The sequence below is a fragment of the Haemaphysalis longicornis genome, unplaced genomic scaffold (genome assembly GCF_048455015.1).
Source record: "Haemaphysalis longicornis isolate Haplotype H1 unplaced genomic scaffold, Haemaphysalis longicornis Haplotype H1 scaffold_1, whole genome shotgun sequence".
NCBI classification, from domain to species: domain Eukaryota; kingdom Metazoa; phylum Arthropoda; class Arachnida; order Ixodida; family Ixodidae; genus Haemaphysalis; species Haemaphysalis longicornis.
Window position 1 is genome coordinate 82,371,051 of NW_027526203.1, and position 20,594 is coordinate 82,391,644.

The window sequence follows — 20,594 nt, forward strand, 5'->3', positions numbered from 1 at the left end:
TGTTCTAGATGCTCCGCGCTGCCGCCTCAAATTGAGGAGCGCCGGGCGCGACGGAGAAACGGATCGCTCGTTGCGCCCGCCATTTTTGATCACGACTATAGGTCGAGGTTCTTCGGTCACGATTATAGGTCGACCCTCAATTTTTAAGCACATTTTCGGAAAAAAAAGGTCGACCTATATTCGAATAAATACGGTAATCCGCGTCCGCGACTAAACGCTTTTTTGAAACATTGTCATATGGCACAAGGAGCCTGCAGAATAAAGCACAATGTGAAATCAGAGGGCCTTATCATGATACCACACTCTTCCAACGACACATTTCATCGCTTGAACAGCCTACCCTGTATTCTTCCAAAAATGCGTCCGCCGAACAATCAGCTGTTCGTTTAAGTCGAAAAACAAAAGAAAAGTGAACGCAGAATTGGTGTGTGATTACTAAAACGTTCATTGCTTGATTTCGCTCCGCATTTGTACACAGCGTCCTCCTCCCCTACCCAAGCCCATGTCTCGCGAAATAGAAGTGCATTTCGCGTGTAGTTGGTGTGGTGAGTCCTACCTGGGTTAAGTTTCGACGAATGTGTTTAGCGTGTCAGAAGCTGCACTGGATTTTTTTATTTCCCATTAGAACTATTCTGTTCCTTAATTCCGGAGGCGCACAGCATTTATTTTTCCGTGGTTTAACTTTCCTTGGTTCTTGCTATAAGGCGTGAGTGGGCACATACTTAACGACGCACAGCCTTGGAATACAGTTAACGTTTTCGCATGGCTTATATTCTCATAAAGGGCATACATTATTGTCCGGGATGGGGTAATCACATCCCCGAAACACATTTTTCTGCGACGTATATATTTGAAACGAAGCCGCATTCGTTGTCCGCTGCAAAACAAAACCAGCCTCTCACTGTGCCATTATCAGGTCTAAAGGAGGCGACAGTAGGATTCATTTGTGCCTGACGTATTTGGAGGTGACAGGGGTGATATGCTGCTACCGTCGCCAACGCCCGGAAGAGCGGCAACGATGCGCGCAGAACCGCGTCCTCGGGTAGCTCTTGCAGGCGATCGCGTGCTCTACGAATTTTTAAGCGGTCTAAACGAACTCTAACCATGACTATCACCATTAGCGTCACCATAACAAGTTTTTTAGGGCTCGGAAAGGCGAAAAGAAGCGAAACAGAACGAAAACACTGCACGAGCCCCTTTCAGCCAGGCAGCGCAAATCCCGTAAACGCCGCGGAGAGGCGGCGGCAGGCGGCACATCGATCGCGAAGCTCGAGGCGTATAGCGGCCAGCTCGAGCCCCTTTCTCTGACCTCAGCGAGCGTCACGTCGGCATACACGGGTCGATGTTAACTGCCGCCCGATGCCGGGCTGGGCAGACGCTGACGGGAGTTTGGCCCAGGGGCTAGGTGTGTAGTGCAGTGTTGTTTTTGTATCGCGGTTGTCCACGCAATAAACCCCTGTACTATGAAAGTTATCGCTTCCTTTGGAGTGACTGGCATACGTGTCGCAAAAGACGCCCTTGCCTTACGGCTTGGCTCACTCGAACCCATTGTGAGGAGTCTCTCCAATGTTCAGTGCTGAGCAAAAGTACTGAGAATAACAAAGGTGCATTATTTTATTCCTAAGGCTGCTGCCGTCCTAAATGTAGTGTACTGTATCAGCAGTAAGGAAGGATAAGCCCACAACACTAATAGACCTATCAGACTAATACAGACTAATAGATCTATCAGACCAATGCAGACTAACAGTATATCAGGCTACAGTGGAATCTCGATGATACGATTCTGGGTGATACGAATTTTGGGATGATACGAATTTCTGATAAGTCCCAGCGAAATTGCATTGTTTGCAATGGGAAAAATTTCTGCTCTTACGAACGGACCTGCGCGGCCCAGCAGATGATACGAATGAGCCGGCGAGGCGCCCGACTACCGAGAGAGCAACCAACGGTGACGTCCTCTTTGTTGCTCGTTCTACAGGAATGCCCGGAGTTTTGTTTTCTGCTCGTGAAAACGTACCGTGCCCTCCACAGGCGTGCTGACGCTGCCGCGAAACCACCCGCATGCCTCGTGGGGCGCGACCGGCCGCGGCAACATGGTGGCGGCTTCGGTCACTAAGCGGTGCAGGGCACTCGAGCGACCGCTTCAAACCGCTCTTTAAAATGCCGCTCAAAGCACACACGAAGTTTCTTGCGCAATAAATGGGCTAATAATGTGGGCAAAAACGGTGCTATAAAACTTCATCCGAGCAGCTAGTGAAAGCACCCATGAAATATCTGCAGGGTGCTAAGCCTAACCATCTCCAGCGAAGCCAGCCGGCTGTCTCAAGCGCTTCGAAACTGCCGCCATGAGGCGCATGCCTGCCATTGGCGCTAGAGCCGCTAAATAATTTTTATTCAGTGACGCTACTTGGCGCAAGTCGTCAGGCTCCTCCCACTGCCGCGCATGTCATTTTCTGACCGAGAGACAGGCAGCTGCAGGCGCGGAATCACCGACGCGGGCATAAAAATATCGCGCGCGCAGTGCCGCCGTGCTTGAATCACGTAGTAAAAAAACACGCCATGCACTTCAGTGGAGCGTGTAGGAGCTTGGGCACCACGAGTGAGGAGAAGAAAGTCCAGAAAGGACCGCTTGGCGACATAGAGGTTTTCAGGGGTGAGACAGCTGAATCAGACTTGGGAGCAGTTTTTGGAGCAGCAAAATCTCGATTTTGGAGCAGAAACACCTAGATTTCCAGCAGAAGAAAAACATTTATTATGTCACCTTAGGAAACTAAAAAATCAAATTTTAGGCAATCCCGCGGAGAAAAGTGCACTTTTTAATCGGTTTTGAGCGTACATAACACTGAAACAGCATTTCAATACAGTTTTTTCTACTGCACTACCTTTTCACAAGCCATTTTTAAATTGCTCTATGCATAAATAGCGTGGAGCACCGTTGGAAATATCGAAATGAAAAACTAAACAATCGTAAGGCATTTTTGTTATGTGAATTCCGAAATTATTATTTTTGTAATCCCAGACTTGGCTCAACACACAAGTGTAGAGTCACGGTAAAAGTTGTGCAAAGCGAGGTGACAGTCGTCCCAATCCACCAGCCCTCCCATTTCAATATCCAAGGTGCACGTTCACTACGATCGTAATTTGAGTAACGTTGCTATGTTTAGCCACCTCCCTTTTGGCATTAAATTTCACTTCAAATAGATGAACCATTATTACTAGCGTGCAATAATAGCCTGTCCCGCTATCATACACTGCTTGAACATTTTCGGCGATGTAGCCTGCGCCGCCACTTCTGCAGTGTCGATCGTCCCATTCCCGCCGCTCACAAGCTTGCTGTCAAAGGCAGCAATAACAGTGTGTTATAACACCGCAATGAGTTCGAAATTTCACTTCAAGCACGCACCGCGCCACATACTCAAGGCCGAAACACGGCGAATTCGCGGGCACCACATTGTTTTTGATGAATTCCCGTCTTTCGAGTCGTGTAACTTCCCGCAGCAGATCAAACGACTAAATGTTAACCCAGCCACTCCCACAATCAAAACCAAGGTACAAATCGGCGAAGAGCACTCTGCCAGAACCACGAGCAAGTGCTTCGCCCAGCGGCCATGTTTTCCAATCTTCACCACACCAAGATGGCGGCGCCCAGTAACGTCGTTCTGGAGAAACGGCGCTCCGAAAATTGCAGCTTTTTCATCAACTTGCACAACTAATTTGTCACCTCAGTACACATAAGTATTTTTTCTACAGGACTTCACAATGGTTTTCGATGGGAAAACTTTAAAAACTCGCAGAATATAACATGTGCAACCCGACATTGCGACTATCAAAAAAACTATCTCGGGGCCAATTTTATGCCAGTTTTTTATTGAATGATCAATCAATTACAAACCTTTACAAACAGCATCACCTTGGAGGTGCTACAAAATTATGCTGCCAGTAAGCATTTTCCCAACTGAAACTGATGGGAGCATTAAAATCCTTCGCTCTTAGACTGTCTTGGATCAGTTTGGTGCAATTTTTGCAATTTTCGAGCTTGTGGAGCAGCCTGGCGCAAGAAAACAAATTTGTATCAAAACTGCACAATATGCACAGCTGTCTCACCCCTGGGTTTTTAAAAAAAGCAAACGAACGTCACAAATTTCTTCATGCCAAAGACATGAAAAGAAATAAACAAAAACTTTTTTTACTGCTCAATTTTTTGGTCTGTGTTGGTTCATACGAATGTCGAATGATACGAATATTTTTCACGGTCCCGCGAGATTCGTATCATCGAGATTTTACTGTAATACACACTAATAGGTCTATTAGTGGCAATAAGCTTATACGGCTACCAGTTTTTGTATAAGAATTCTTGCTCGGGGAGAGGGGGGGGGGGGGGGGAGAGAGATAATGAGAACTAATCAATCAGTAAGAAACATTCAGCATGGTCAGTGAATGCACTTCCAAATATACATCACTTTTTTTCCCTGCGTGAGCTCATACGGTATAACCCTGCGAAGAGAACCCAGTAATGGTGAACCCACAAACGGTGAGGACAGTGAAAGCATTTTCTGGTGCCATACATGGCAACACGAACATGCGAGCACAGACCTGCCAGGCCGCAAGATGGCCGGGTCAAGCAGGTCGGGTCGGTTGGTGGCCCCAATGACAAACACGTCAGCTGACTTGTTCAGGCCGTCCATTTCCGCCAACAGCTGAGACACCACCCTGTGAAAAGAGGGGAAACAAGAGGGCTGTTTTGTGCCTGATTGAAGAAGATCCCGTGGTGTCCATTCCAAACAAAAGCCACCCAAATCAGTGATCATTTTTCACGATATTGATGCCAGCAGCATTGGTTCTTTTTAACAGATACAGTCGAATCCCGCTACAACAAAATTGACGGGACGTGCAAAAAATTACGTTGAAGCGAAAATTCGTTGAGGCGAAATCTGCCCGAACACAGCACGAAAGGGCGAGAAAAATAGCCCCAGATATTTCCGCATCATTGGCAGCATAATACGATGTTTAGAAAAAGGAGTGGCGCGCAGTAACGTCGTGTTTATTCAGATAACAAACATACCAATGGTTTCTGTGAAGGAAAATTGGACATCCACCTAAATGCAGCCATACGGCTACAAAGGAAAGCTATACAGCTTTCTCGGAAACCTCGCAGTTGAAGAAAAATTTGTCCTGGTCCAGGATTCGAACCCGGGACCACTGCTTAACCGGAGCGGTCGCTCTACCAACTGCGCTAACCAGGAGGCTAGTCGTTAGTAGCGCGAAAGCAAATTGATCAACAACTCGAGCTTGCCTTTTTTTTTTTTTCCTTTCAACTGCGAGGTTTCCGAGAAAGCTGTATAGCTTTCCTTTGTAGCCGTATGGCTGCTTTCCCCTAAATCTGGTCGATTAACACCTGTACTTCACCTCGAGTTGATCAATTCGCTTTCGCGCTACTAACGACTAGCTTCCTGGTTAGCTCGGTAGAGCGACTGCTCCGGTTAAGCAGTGGTCCCGGGTTCGAATCCTGGTCCAGGACGAATTTTTCTTCAACTGCGAGGTTTCCGAGAAAGCTGTATAGCTTTCCTTTGTAGCCGTATGGCTGCATTTAGGTGGATGTCAAACTTTCCTTCACAGAAACTTACTCCACCTTGGGGGTTTCCCCTAAATCTGGTCGATTAATACCAATGGTTATCTGTTTTTTTACCAGCACGCAAAGAGCGCGACACTGAGGAGAAGGGGAGAGGTGAAGAAATGAAGAAATGCAGGCTTTCAAAGAGTATTGCTGTACAACAAGGCGTTTCCACTGAGCTGGTTACTTGCAGGTAACTGCTAGGCGGTTGGAAGCCCCCTCTCGCTTGTGGCAGGAATGGCGCTGTTATCTTATCCTCTGACTAAGCACGGCAGCAACTGCCCTTGGCAGGCAAGCCGCACGCGCTTGCATTTATTGCGACCGCGCGCTCGTGACTAAGATAGGATGACACGGGTTCAAGAATAAACACGAAAACATTATTTATGCTTTTGACTTAGAAGAATTGTAGAAGGAAAACTGTAAGGACAGCTGCTCACAACAAATACATGACGGCACTGCACCAGCAACAACGCACATTCGCGCGATTTCAACTGGATACGGATTGGCTATAGCTCCGGCTTGGCGAACCTGGCCTGCGCCTCGTGTAAAGACGGCCCGCCCCATCGTTATCACCATAAAACAATGGCGTCCACCTACGAGTTTGTTTTTGTTTTGGGTAGCAGTGTGGGTGCACCGCGCATGTTTTTGGTGAAACTAAGCGTCCTGAATGTATAAGAAGTTCCAGATAGCTGGCGCTATGCTTATTTTATAGTAAAGTAATTGTTCAAACCCAGCCCAAATCATTGAAAATTTCGTTAAAGCGAAAGCAAGCCAGACAAATGGTTCGTTGTGCCGAGGACTTTGTTGCATTGACTTCTATGGCTAGCTGACGGGGAATTGGAAATATTTCGTTGAAGCAGAAATTTCGTTGAAGCGGACTTCGTTGTAGCGATATTAGACTGTATGTTCATTGCAACGAGAAAATAACTTGGTTCCACACCAGCAGTCTTGTAAGGCAATAAGGGGAACTAAGGCAAGCCTTGACATCACAGACTTGCCTCGCTTTGTGTGTTCTGAACCCTCCAACATATGCTAACCAATCCCTCACCCAGACTATGTTACTAGATTACTTCACACAAAAAGCCTCGTTTTGTGTGTTCTGAACCCTCCAGCATATGCCTACCAATCCCTCACCCAGACTACGTTACTAGATTACTTCACACAAAAAGCAAAGTTTTCTGGTGCAGAGTAAATGTTTGTTAATCTGTTCTGCCTAACCAAATAGCAAATACCCCCAACAGGTGAGTAATACGTAACCCTTGCTGTAACAAGACCCACGTAAGCGAGCGATGATGCCCCACCTGTCCATGACGCCTCCAGAGTCTCCACTGCGTCCGCGGTTGGGTGCCAGGGAGTCCAGCTCATCAAAGAAGATGACGCATGGTGCTGCACTGCGGGCTCGGGCAAACACTGCACACACACACGGGAGGCAATGTACCCAGGTGTCCGATCTTTTTAAAAATGGCCCACTCAGCACAGAAGCTGGCACCAGCACCTGTAGCAGCACAGTGCAACATAAACTCTCGTTGGTTGCGACAAGCCACACAGCCCCAGAAATCAAACGCAAAAAGAAAAAGAGCATGTGGGCATGTACGGAGCCACATGGAAAAGCGTTCTTTTCGATAACGCCTCAGGTTTAAGGGGGGACACGGATCTTTGGGACGAAAAAATCGCGAAAAAGTCGATTTTTTGAAAATAAGATTTTTGAATTCCGCAACTATTATTCTCTCTATGTGCGAAGTTTTGTGTCTCGTGAACCAGTATTTAAAACGTTACATTGATTTATAACGCGCGTGGGAGCTGAATTTTTGCTGAAGCCGATGCAAAAACGGCCGCCCTACTTTCGCGTTGCGCGGCGGTCGTACCGCATGTCTGATTGCGGCAACCTCGGTATCGTTTGAAAGAGCGGCTTTTCTTCTTTTTTTTCCGCGCCACAACTGCCCCCGTGCAGACATTGGCCGAATAGCAAAACGGCGCCAAAAACCCCCGCAACCAGCGATCCCATTCGCCGAGAGAAGGCACATAACCAAATCTCGTCTCCTGATTGGCAGAGCCTGGTTTGCATCGTCTGCTCTGGTAGTGCGAGCGCATCCGAGGCGGCTCCATCTTGCTTATCGTGTTCGCACAACAAGCAAAGAGCCATGCCGAAGGCCCAGCTAAAGTTTGCTACGAGGCACAAGTTTGGGAAAAAAGCGAAGCGGTTGTATAACTTCCACAAGAGTCCTGCAGTTGCGGAGGAAAGCGCCGGGCCTGACGCGCTACCTGCACTGAGCTGCGCGGAAGCCACCGCCGACGACGTAGGCCTAACGGCCCCACCAGTCAGCGGAAATGCGTCGGAAAGCGGCCGTATGAGACGCGACACAGTGATGCTGCAACCTGAAGATTTGCTGCAGAGAGAGGTGGTTGCACGAGAACAGTTGAAAGCGCTTTCTTCAACTCTTGCAACTGAGCGGAAATCCAACTTGTTCACGAGCGCCGACGACACTCCTCCCGGCCCACCTGACGAGAGCAGCTTCGTGATTGCGAGTTTGGACTGCGTCAACGTGTTGCTGTCGGCTGTAAAGTGCAGCGTTTGCGGTGACAGCGCGACATTTAGAACCGGCGAGCGGGCGTACGGCCTTTCCGTAAAGATGGTTATCGCGTGTGCGACCTGCCTCGGAGTGGACCTCTCCCCGCGTGAACAGCGATAAGAAAGTTAATCCGTTTATCGTGAACGTTCTCGCCGCGCGAGCGATGCAGGCTACGGGAAATCGCCAAACCACGCTGAACGATATGTTTGCTACAATGAACATTTCTCACCGCAGGCTGCACACCAAAACGTGGCAAGGCTACGTGAAGGAGAAGCTTGCGCCCGCTGTGACTCGCGCTGCCGACAACGTGATGGCTGAAAGTGTGCATTCAGTGAGAAAGCTCTACGACGATCTGACTGGACAACCCCGGTAACATTTGTGTTACGTACGACGGGTCGTGGATGACGTGAGGCCACTCGTCTCACATCGGCATCGGTGTGGTTATCGAACTCTTTACGGGATTAGTTCTAGACTTCGTCGTGCTGAGCGACTTTTGTGCTGGGTGCGAGCGCGGGCGAAAGGTAGGCGACCCAGCTTACCAAGCTTGGAAGGACAATCACGTCTGTCAAAAAAACACTGAAAAGAAGGCTGGTGAGATGGAGGTGGAGGCCGGTCTCATCCTCTTTGAGAGGTCACTGCAGCGGCACAAACTAAGGTACACCACAATTCTGTCAGACGGCGACAGCCGCACCTACTTGGTGTTGGTGGGTGCCAAGGTGTACGGTTATATTCCAATCAAGAAAGAAGACTGTGTCAATCATGTGAAGAAGAGGATGGGCACCACCCTGCGTAACCTGCTTGCAAAAGGTACGGGCTCGGCATCTGAGAGGCTCGGTGGCAAGGGTCGGCTAACTGGCGACCTTGTCACTAAGCTCAGTTCTTATTATAGCTGGGCATTGAAATCGCACAGTGGCGACGTCAGGGCCATGCACAAAGCGGTGATGGACACCTACCACCACATCATTTCAAACAACACCGTGTCCAACCACAGCCTCTGCCCACCAGGCCCGGACTCGTGGTGCCGGCAGAATGCTGCCAAGGCGAAGGGGGAGCCCACACCAAAACATAGATACAACCTGCCACCTCACGTGTGCGAGGCTCTTCTACCTGTGTACGAGCGTCTTTCGGACGAAAAGCTCCTGCAGCGCTGCCTGCAAGGCAAAACGCAGAACTCCAATGAATCCCTCCACTCCATGATATGGGCCCTGGCCAGAGGTCGGCGAACTCACTCATGAGTCCACTCACTCAGACTCATTTGTACTCAAACTCACGCGTGACTTTGAGTTTGAGTGAGCGCGAGGCTAGCGTGGCATGGTGAGTTTGAGCTTGAGTGAGTTTGAGCCGAGTGATCCCGACTGAGTTTGAGTCCGATTGAGTTTGAGTACGCCTGAGACCTAGTGAATTCTGAGTCCATTTTGAGTTCTGAGTACATTTTGAGTTTGAGTCCATTTTGAGTTCTGAGTACATTTTGAGTTTGAGTCCATTTTGAGTTCTGAGTACATTTTGAGTTTGAGTCCATTTTGAGTTCTGAGTACATTTTGAGTTTGAGTCCATTTTGAGTTCTGAGTACATTTTGAGTTTGAGTACATTTTGAGTTTGAGTACATTTTGAGTTTGAGTACATTTTGAGTTTGAGTACATTTTGAGTTCTGAGTACATTTTGAGTTTGAGTACATTTTGAGTTTGATTACATATTGAGTTTTGAGTACATATTGACTTCTGAGTACATAGGAGTTTTGAGACCATTTTGAGTTTGAGTACATATGAGTAGCCTAGCAGGCAGCTATGGTTGGCTGTTAAGTTTCATGCGTCACTGTGGGCTCGGAATTCAGGTTACCTGCGGGTACGGCACCAATCGCGATCTGCATGATCGGTTGGGAGGGAGGGGGTGTCTGATTTTTTTTTAGTTTCTTGTTGAATTTTCATGGCCATAAGCACTTGCTGTATACCTAATTTTCGCGGCTGGGCGCGTGAGTGATGATTGTCTGGTGAGGTCATAAAAAAGGGTTGTCTTAACTTTTCCTCCTGACGGATCCACTAAGAGAGTGGGAAAGGGTGGTGGGAAAGCACACGGCGGCGCTGGCGTGCTGGTTGTTCGCCTGCTACTGTTAACGGCTTGATATACTAGGGGTCTCAAAGGAAGAGGTGAGAGCCGGGGGGAAATGGGGGCGGGGGCTGTTGTTTCTGCTGTTTCAAATGAATTAGCTGAATTGACTGGGCAACGCCCCTTAGGACAGAATAATGACCACATTAGATTGGGTGAAAAGTGAAACTGATGAGGCTAAGGCGTGTAAGGTATCAAATGAAAGGTCCGGATTAATGGAATCAAGCGGGGTAAATAAAAAAATGCTTCCTGATTGTAGTCATCAGGCAGTCATAATGAGTCGGGTGAAAAGTGGAACTGATGAGGCTAAGGCGTGTAAGGTATCAAATGAAAGGTCCGGATTAATGGAATCAAGCGGGGTAAATAAAAAAATGCTTCCTGATTGTAGTCATCAGGCAGTCATAATGAGTCATAGATTGGGTTGAAATTCAAAATGACGCTGCGAGGGCATGTGGGGAATCAAATTCAAGGTCTCGATGTGGGGAATCATTCGGGACGAAAATGAGTTATGGATATAGTATCATGACGTAGTCATGGTAAGTCATAGATTCGGTTAAAATTTAAGTTCATGACGCTAGGTCGTGTGGCGTATCAAATTAAAGGTCTCGATGAGGGTAATCACGTGCTTCCTGATTATTATCATGACATAGTCAAAATGGGTCATAAATTAGGTTAAAATTCACAATGATGCCACTGGGTGTCCGGGGTATCAAATTGAAGGTTCTGATAAGGAAAATCCCGTGGGACAAAAGTGTGGTAGGGCTATATCATGAGATAGTCATGGTTCCATTTTTTATAGATAAATTTGCCCAAAAGTCACCCCTCGACCTATATTGCAGTCACTGGCAGTTGTCATCTGGCGACCGGGCAGCCCATCGAGCCCATCCAAACCCCAAAGGCACCATCGCCACCACCATCAATTGGACTCGACGCCATCTTTGTTTTGTTGCTTCTCTCGCTGTCGGCATGCTCAAAATGAGTTTAGGCACTTGGTGCGAGTTTACAGCAGCATTTAAAAGAAAAGTTGGGGGTTTTCCAAGGCCAATGACGTGTCTGCCTTGCGCCAGTTCGGTATCACCAAAAGAAGTGTTGCTAGCGGCGTTAGCTGAAAGGGCAGCTCTCGGTATGCAACGCTCGGAAGGCCTCGCTTTATGGGCGCTGCTCTGTGCACCTGTGCTGCTGTACAAAGGGGCAAATTTTGTCCGCTAGCGTCGTGCGATGTCTCTACGAATGGATAGCCCAAGATGTTTGCTGACCGCCTGCACAGACTGGCTGTCGCTCCAGTCTGCACACGAGTGTCCCATGCTTTGCACTCGCTTCACGATGACATGGTCTTGCGAGTGTTTAAGTGCTGCATAAGCAATTCCCTGGACTGCACCGAGGACGACCTGCTGTGTGGGCGACAGCGAGCCAGAAGCAGTCGTCCGACGATACTTCAGACAGTTTTAAATGAGTAATCTGAGACGAAAAAAGTTATAGTGTCAATAAAACAATGGTTGGTACCTAATTATTTTTTTTGCATTTTTCGGCTACAAGGTAAGGGGGTCGACCTATATTCCGCCTCGACCTATATTCCGCATTATACGGTAGTCATTGATTGGTTTAACATTCAAATTGATTCCGCCAGGATGTGATGGGTATCAAATTAAAGGTCTTGGTGAGCGGAATCATGTGGGAGAAATACAAAAATGCTTCCTGGTTATAACCATTAGATTGTGATGGCGAGTCTTATATTGGGGTAAAATTCGAAGTGACCCCGCTAGGGCGTGTAGGGTATCAAATTTACGGTCTTGACGAGGGGAATCACGTGGTACAAATAAAAAAGGCTTCATAGTTCGAATCATGAGATAGTCATTATGAGTCATAGATTGGGTTAAATTTAAGGTGAGGCCGCTGAAGCATGTGGGGCGTCAAATTGAAGGTTCCAGTTAGGGGAATCACGTCGGACACCTAAATAATGCGTCCTGGTTACAGTCATGAGAGTCATGGTTATTTTGACTGGTATGAATTCCATATGACCCTGCTAGGGTGTGTGGGGTATCAAATTAAAGGTCTCGTCGAGGGGGATCACGTGGGACAAATATAAAAATGCTTTCTGGTTATGATTATGAGGATATAGCAAAAGGTACACACTCACACTCACACGCTCACTCACTCACACTCACTCACTCACTCACACTCTCACTATCACTCATACTCTCACTCACACTCAAACTCTCACACACTCTCACTCTCAGTCACACTCTCACTCACGCTCTCACTCTCATTCTCACTCACTCTCACTCCACTATCACTCTCCCTCCACTCACACTCTCACTCAACCCACACTCTCACTCACTCACCCTCTCACTCCACTCACACTCTCACTCTCACTCTCTCACTCTTACTCTCACTCACAGGCACACTCACACTCTCACTCACTCACACTCTGTCACACACTCTCACTCATACTCTCACTCACACTCTCTCACTCACCCTCTCACTCTCTCTCACTCATACTCTCACTCCACTCACACTCTCTCTCAGTCACACTCACTCTCACTCACGCTCTCACTCACACTCTCCCTCCACTCACACTCTCCCTCACACTAACACTCAACCCACACTCTCACTCTCTCACTCACTCACACTCTCACTCATACTCTCACTCTCACACACTCACTCTCACTCCACTCACACTCTCTCTCACTCACTCTCACTCTCAGTCACACTCTCACTCACGCTCTCACACTCACACTCTTACTCTCTCACAGGCACACTCACACTCTCACTCACTCACTCACACTCTCACTCTCAGTCACACACTCTCACTCTCACTCGTACTCTCACTCCCACTCTCACTCACTCTCAGTCACACTCACACTCTCACTCACGCTCCCACTCTCACACTCTCTCCCTCCACTCACTCTCACTCAACCCACACTCACACTCTCTCCCTCACTCTCACTCATACTCTCACTCTCACACACGCACTCTCACTCCACTCACACTCTCTCTCACTCTCACTCACACTCAACTCACACTCTCAGTCACACTCACACTCTCACTCTCACACTCTTACTCTCACTCACACTCTCACTCACAGGCACACTCACACTCAACTCAACTCTCACTCACTCACACTCTCAGTCACACACTCACACACACACTCACTCTCCCTCTCACTCACACTCTCAATCTCACTCACTCACACACTCACTCTCTCACTGTCTCAATCTCTGTGAGGCCATTTGAGTTATGAATTCATTTTGAGTTCTCAGCCCATTTTGAGTTCTGAGTTCATTTTGAGTTTTGAGTCCATTTTGAGTTTTGAGTACATTTTGAGTTTTGAGTACATTTTGAGTGAGTACATTTTGAGTTTTGAGTACATTTTGAGTTTTGAGTCCATATTGAGTTTGAGTACATTTTGAGTTTGAGTACATTTTGAGTTTTGATTACATTTTGAGTTTGAGTACATTTTGAGTTTGAGTACATTTTGAGTTTTGATTACATTTTGAGTTTGAGTACATTTTGAGTTCTGAGTACATTTTGAGTTTTGAGTCCGAGTGAGTTCTGAGTTTTGCGGTCAATGTGAGTTTGAGTGAGCGCAGATGTGCTGCTCAGCATTGAGTCTGAGTTTGAGTGAGTGGTGATTCGAAAAAAAAATTGTGAGTGAGTTTGAGTGAGCCGCGCCAACTTTGCCGAGGTATGGCCCTGGCACACAAGGAGAAGCACGTGTCGCTGTTCACTGTGCAAGCTGCTGTGGCTGAGGCGGTGCTGAAGTTTAACGCAGGCAACGAAAGAGCCTCGGTTTCCATTCTAAAGCAACTTGACCTGAACCCTGGGCTTGCCAGCACGAAGCGTATGGCACAAAAAGACCGCCGTCGAGGATCCGCCTCTGCACGCAAGCACAAGTCAGCTGACGGCATGCAGCGAGCTTTCAAGAAGCGCCACTCCGGTGCCTCCAGTCAAACAGATTATGTGCCTGGTGGCTACTGACTCCATACCAGTGTAAATACACTGCAATTTTGTTGTTGTTCTCACTGAAAACGAGTCTGCTGTTTCTTTCTTCATTTTCTCAAAACACTAATTTTGGCCTGTTTGCAAACTTGCGGAAGAGCTACCTCAGCTTTCAGGGCACATAAAACTATAATTTTTGTTGTGCCATGGAGCAGAATGTGCAAAGCACACAATGGTAGGAACAGAATTTTTATTATATGCGTCGAAAATTTTTTATTTCGCTCTGAACCAGACCTCATGGTGCCAAGTTTTGAACAACAAACTTTAAACTGCCATAAAATCACTACTTGTGGCCTTATCAAAAAAGTACTCTTAACATTGTGTTCCTTGTGCTTTCTAGTACATTTTGGTGTGAAGAAAACAACTTTCAGTTAGTTAGGCTTTTTTCTACTAATTACGCAAAAAATCACTAATTAATGTTAATTATACTAAAAACTAAATGGCACAGAAACAAAAGTGCAGATTTGAGATCAGCACAGCAAACTACACCAGGGAGTCAAGTTTCATTGCAGTTGGTAAAAAAACAAGGAAGATAGGTTTAAGACCAGTGTCCCCCCTTAAATGGGTTTGACCTCGGGACACATTGCATTAAGATTCACAATTTGGCCTCTTTTGCTCTTCCCACCCAGTGACACATCACTCACCAGCGAATCACGTACTCTTTGCAGGCATTCCGTTGGACACTCAACAGCACTTACGTGGACATTACTGCTTTCCCATTCGCGGCTCATAAGAAGTGTTTAGGTGTCATCAGAGTGTTTTCAAGAAGGTTGAACAACAGACGTACTAGTGAACTCTTAAACAAGAGCAATTCCTTGCATAAGGCAAGTAAGCTAGTGAAAGGCTGTCTATTCTAGTGATCAAACAGCTACAGGCTGCAAATTAAATTAAAAATTGTCAACTTCTATCTTGCAAAGGCAGAGAGAGAGAAAACAGACAAGGCATGCACAATGAGTCTGTGGAACTGCTTCACACAATGGACGCAGCAGAAGGGGCACGAACTTGCACTGGCAAGAAAATTCATGCAAATGCTTTCCCCGTTGAAAGCAACACCCACCCAGGTTTCGGAGAAGTTCTTGATCACCCTTTTCCCGTCAAGTACAGTTTACCCCTAATAAGCTTACTTCCTTGCTTTTTTTTATTGGTCAGTTGCTGCGTTATAGACACTGAACTTCAATTGGCTCTGACGGCTGCATTCATAATGGGATTTACCATCTGTTTGCAACGTGTATTTCTTATACTTCGTAGTGCCTACCCATTCCTTAGTATTATTTTATGACCAGCAGTTATTTTTTGTTATTGTTAGCAAACAATAGAAACATATTTTTAATTATCGTGACATGTAATTGAGAAACTGGAAAAGTAATGGTGTTTTTGATATGAGACCATGAAGCTGAGCAAAGATGGGAAGTTTTTGCAAATTCTACCAGAAAAAAAAAAAAAAAAAAAAAAAAAAAAAAAAAAAAACCACCTTGAGGACCCACGTAACCTTGAAGACCCACATAATATGAGAGTGCGCTATGCCGGTATGATGCGGTGCTGTTTGGACTGCTGGACACCTCCATAATCCACTGTTTCTGCACTGCCCTGAGCGAGTTGTAGCATTGGGGTTCCACTAAAAGCAAATGTCAACCTGTTTATGTTTCGTCCCAGCCGTGAGACTTCACCTCGCAAGCACTTGCCATCATCGCATCTCGGAGCGGAGCAGGCCGAACATCAAACTCACCGGCTCGGACATTCTCTTCGCTCTGTCCCACGTACATGTTTATCAGCTCAGGCCCCTTGACACTGCACAATAAATAATAAAAAAAAAAAGGCAAAGGGAGAGAGAGTGGAGACACATCATTTAAAAAGTGACACGGCAATGCACTTCGCGAGACACAGAAAATGCTGCCTCTGGCTGGTGGAGCTTCTCACAACTCAAGCTGATTAAAAGAGAGCGCAACCAAACGAATGAAGTCCCCAAAATAAAATACCCTGGTTTTTACTGCCTTTCCCAGCCTTTTATGCCAACTCTACTTCTAGGAAAGGAGTGAAAGAACTAAAAAAACTTTGTTCCCAGTCATTGCATTGCCCCAACTAAAGCAATTACAGCCGAACCCCGGTACAACGAACTCCGCTTCAACGAAATTTTCACTTCAACGTAATATTTCCAATTCCCCATCAGTTAGCCGCAGAAGTCAATGCAACAAAGTCCTCACCACAACGAACCATTTGTCTGGCTTGCTTTCGCTGCAACGAAATTTTCGCTCATTGGGGCTGGGTTTGAACGCTTGTTTTGCAATAAAATAGGCATAACGCCAGCTATCTGTAACTTTTTTATGCATTCAGGATGCTTAGTTTTACCGAAATCGTGCGCCGCGCACCCACACCGCCACCCAAAACAAACAAAAAGTCATACGTGGACACCATTGTTTGCTGGTGATAACGATGTGGCTGGTCATCTTTACATGAGGCGCAGGTCGATTCGCCAAGCCGGAGCTACAGCCAATCCATATCCAGTTGAAATCGCGCGAATGTGCTCTGGTGCCGGCGCGGCTCCGTCATGTATGCGTTGTAAAAAAGCTGTCCCTGCAGTTTTCCTTCTACAATTCTTAAAAAGTCAAAAGCAAAAATACTGTTTTCGTATTTAGTCTTGAACCCGCATCATCCTATCTTAGCCGTGAGCGCGCGGTCGCGTTAAATGGAAGCGCGCGCGGCTTGCCTGCAAAGGTCAGTTGCTGCCGTGCCCAGACCGAGGATAACGGCACCGCTCCTGCCACAAGCGAGAGGGGGGCCTCCGACAACCTAGCAGCAAGTAATCAGCTCGGTGGATACGCCTTGTTGTACAGCAATACGTTTTGCGTGTGCATTTCTTCACCCTTCCCCCTCCCCCCTCTGTAACGTGCTCTGTACGTGCAAGTAAAAAACAGATAGCCATTGGTATGTTTGTTGCCCGAATAAACACGACTACATTGCGCGCCACTCCTTTTCCTAAACATTGCATTATGCTGCCAATGATGCGGAAACATACGAGGCCATTTCTTTTGCTTTTTCGTAGTGCATTGGGGCAGATTTCGCCTCAACGAATTTTCGCTTCAACTAAATTTTTCGCACGTCCCGTCAATTTCGTTCTACCGCGATTCGACTGTACCTGATTCAGTGATGAGCCAACTGTCACTGGACATCTCAGTGATAGCTCACTGCGTGAAATGTGAAACATGTTAAATTACATTGCTGAGTAGTAGCTTCAGTAGTGGTAGGCGCATTTGGGAGACAAAAATACACTGTGCTACTTCGGAAATTCTTCCAAGACCAACGACAAAAAAATTTTGCGACAAATTCTCAATGAAACTGCCCATGTAAAAGCAGCAAGTTGTAAAACTGACACAGAGGAATTCCGTTCTTCACGCAGTCCTGTGTGATAATTGAAGCCACTTGGTAAGCAAGGAACTTCTACCGAAACAACACCCTCTGGAGATTTCTGGTTAATTTTCACTAGCACACTTCTCTGCAATACTTTTCTTACAGTGGCACTACAAAAATTACACAGCCAATAAGCAACTCTTTTTAGAACTTCAGCACCTAGCCAACTATCTCATTTTAATTTATGCTTTCTTCCCAATACAACCCCCGTTTGGAGCCACACAAACTGCCAGCAGAATGCTTTTCTCTCTCCCTCTTTTTTTATTTTTTTTATTTTGCCCAGCTGCGCAACAGGCCCACATTGAGCTTCTAGCCCTTGGAGTAAACCTGCAAATCTGCATCAACTGCTCGAACAAGACTCAACATGTGGTATTAAAAGGGCCATGCAGACAAAACACAAGTTTGGTTCATTTGGAAGATTGCCTCGTTAGAATCATACTGATGCCATTTTTAATGCACACTTTGCTCAAATAAGCTATAGAATTAGGAAAAAAAAAGGAATGGCCAAGCAACCCACTAGCTCATTTCCCGCAACAGGCCGGCAAAAGCAAACGCAAATTAGGCAGGGCTTATAAGCTTGCAGAACAAGCTATTTGCACTACGTTTAGGGTCCATTCATTTTATAGCACTAAGAATCGTGGGGTAAACAGTGGAAGTTGCGAAAACACATGTAAACATAGAAGTACCGACGTGCACTGCTGTTGGTACTGAGCACAATGCTCGTTTTAAGCCCGTTTTCTTTTGAGTCCGACAAGTCGGATCCAACATGTCGGGTCCGACTTGTCGGTCCGACACGCGAGTTTGTGTCGGGCGGCCGTTTTCTTTTGCGTTCGGGAGTAGGACCCCGACAGCAGTGTCGGGCCAAAGACGTCACTTGAATCGAATATTATGATTGGTTCGTCCGACCTTATAGTACTTTTTGTTTACGCTCAAACAGCTATTATGGTCATTTGAGAAAATTTGAGTTTATTTCCCTCAGCATGGCGCGAATGTTGATCTCGCTAGACTTAATCAGCCTGCAGCCGTAACGTCTATGTAGACGCAAGCGCATTGGAGAGCTTCCCATAAACCAGTGCATGCCCGGCGATGCTGCAGCTTGGCTCGGGCAGGGTCACTCTGGCTTGGATTATGAAGCGGCGACGGCGCAAAATCTTCCCGTTTTTCCGAATCTCATGCGGCAAGACTGTTCTTTGAAGCATAATCGCTCTCCCAGCAATGTAACATGCGTCCACGTACGTAGCAGCGCTCTATGATTACGCAGAAACAAGCTCTTGACCGTTCAGCGCATCGCATTCTGATACGGTGCGCACGGTGCTGAGTAGTCGTTGCGGCAAATGTTAGCGCTTCTTTCGTCAATTGCAATGAGCACTGGTATTTTAAATTCTGCGACGCAGGGTACACAATTTTGGTATGGGAATATCGGCAGCATAGTTGTTGCCTTAACATCATGTCCGCATCTCTTAAACACATATTTATGTACTCATTTTGCGATTACGCGCCTGTGGAACTACGACAGTCAGCGATCGTATTTAGGAACTGGCAAAAACCGGAGTAGTTCCACCGACCATCACCGCAGTGTTTTCTTTTTTTTTTTTTTTATGGCGATGCCGGCTTTGACCTTTGTGTTCTACAACGAGATTACCTTTTCTGGACGACTGTACGAAGGCTCCCATCCAGGTCAACAGTTTTACTAATAACTTCCACAGAAAACACAGCTAGGCACATTTAATGCTTTGCTGCATGTTTCAAGTACATTTGTTTACAGTTAATTATGCTGATTCCGACACAGATTTTGTTTGCAAATTAGCACAGGCTTAGAACCTGGTCCGGGGTTTGTAAAAGCAGGCGTCCGTACACGTCTGCATATGGTGGCCATATACCAGAACGCATGAGCGATTCATACAGCAGAATGGAAGTTTTTTTTTTTATCCCTCACAGGAGCAGGCCAGTCCCACCACCTGCACTTACTGAGGGTACCAGCCGTCTGGCCAAATTAATTTCAAAAAATCAATTCACATACTGCCTCCCACCCTCCCCGCTCCTTTCTTGCAGCCTGGGTTACTGCTTGTTCATCGGATTGGAGTGAATAGCTGACACTCTCCTCCTACATCTAATGGTCCCCATGGTAGTGCCCTTGGTCTTTCCTTTAAATTTTCTGTAATGAATTATTTCTATTGTAAATGAGCCTAGACAGATTTCGCTATATGCTGGCAATTTCACTATTTCTTATAATATCCCCTCCTGGAGTCATGTGTGGGCTATGGGGTTAAAACCGGATGACTGCAGTCTCCCTTCATATCGTCAACAAAAAGAGTCCACTCACACTTTTTTACCCTTTTTCAGGAAAACTTGCCCGAAGCTCAGAAATGTACTCGTCTAGCTATTGTATAAACTAGCAACTTGAGCTGAAGTCACATATAAAAACCAATGTTTCCTCATCTTGTCACAAAGTCGGTTTTATAAATCATAAACTCACCGACACTCCAGCAAAAGTTAGATTACTTTTGTACCCTACTTTAATTTGATAGAAACTTCAGTATGCCTGCACCGTCTCAGACCCCTATAGAGGAAATAATATCGAATTGGTTTAAAAGGCTCTAAGAAAGGCTGTTGACTTTATTTATTCTAAATATAATTGCACAAATTCTTTTTGTGAGGTCATATAAGATTATGGGATTCGAATATTAGTCAAGGAGAAAGTTTTTGCATATTACATTTGTTCACTGTTTAGAATTCTAACTATGGGCACACGGATTCTGTTAATGAGCTCATGCAAACTGGTGCGATTGAAACACTAGGGAAAAAAGAAATCTTAATGCCTTAAATTTTTTGCTGTTGTTATGCTACAAACTTGGCCTAGATACAAGACCACGACATACTTCAAAATAATATTCATCATTACCATT

General features: G+C 46.3%; 1 protein-coding gene and 1 pseudogene across 1 annotated transcript in view; one reads left to right on the forward strand and one right to left on the reverse strand.

Annotated features, from left to right (window-relative positions):
- The window catches only part of LOC144177807 (peroxisomal ATPase PEX6-like), a 172,525-nt gene that overhangs the window by 31,692 nt on the left and 120,239 nt on the right, over positions 1-20,594 (reverse strand). Inside the window, exons 18-20 of the mRNA XM_077705390.1 lie at positions 16,010-16,071; positions 6,913-7,021; positions 4,594-4,710 (exon numbers count right to left, since the gene is read on the reverse strand). Of these exons, the coding sequence (XP_077561516.1) occupies positions 4,594-4,710; positions 6,913-7,021; positions 16,010-16,071 (288 nt within the window). The remainder of the gene's footprint in view (positions 1-4,593; positions 4,711-6,912; positions 7,022-16,009; positions 16,072-20,594) is intronic.
- LOC144164747 (uncharacterized) lies at positions 7,849-14,371 on the forward strand (annotated as a pseudogene).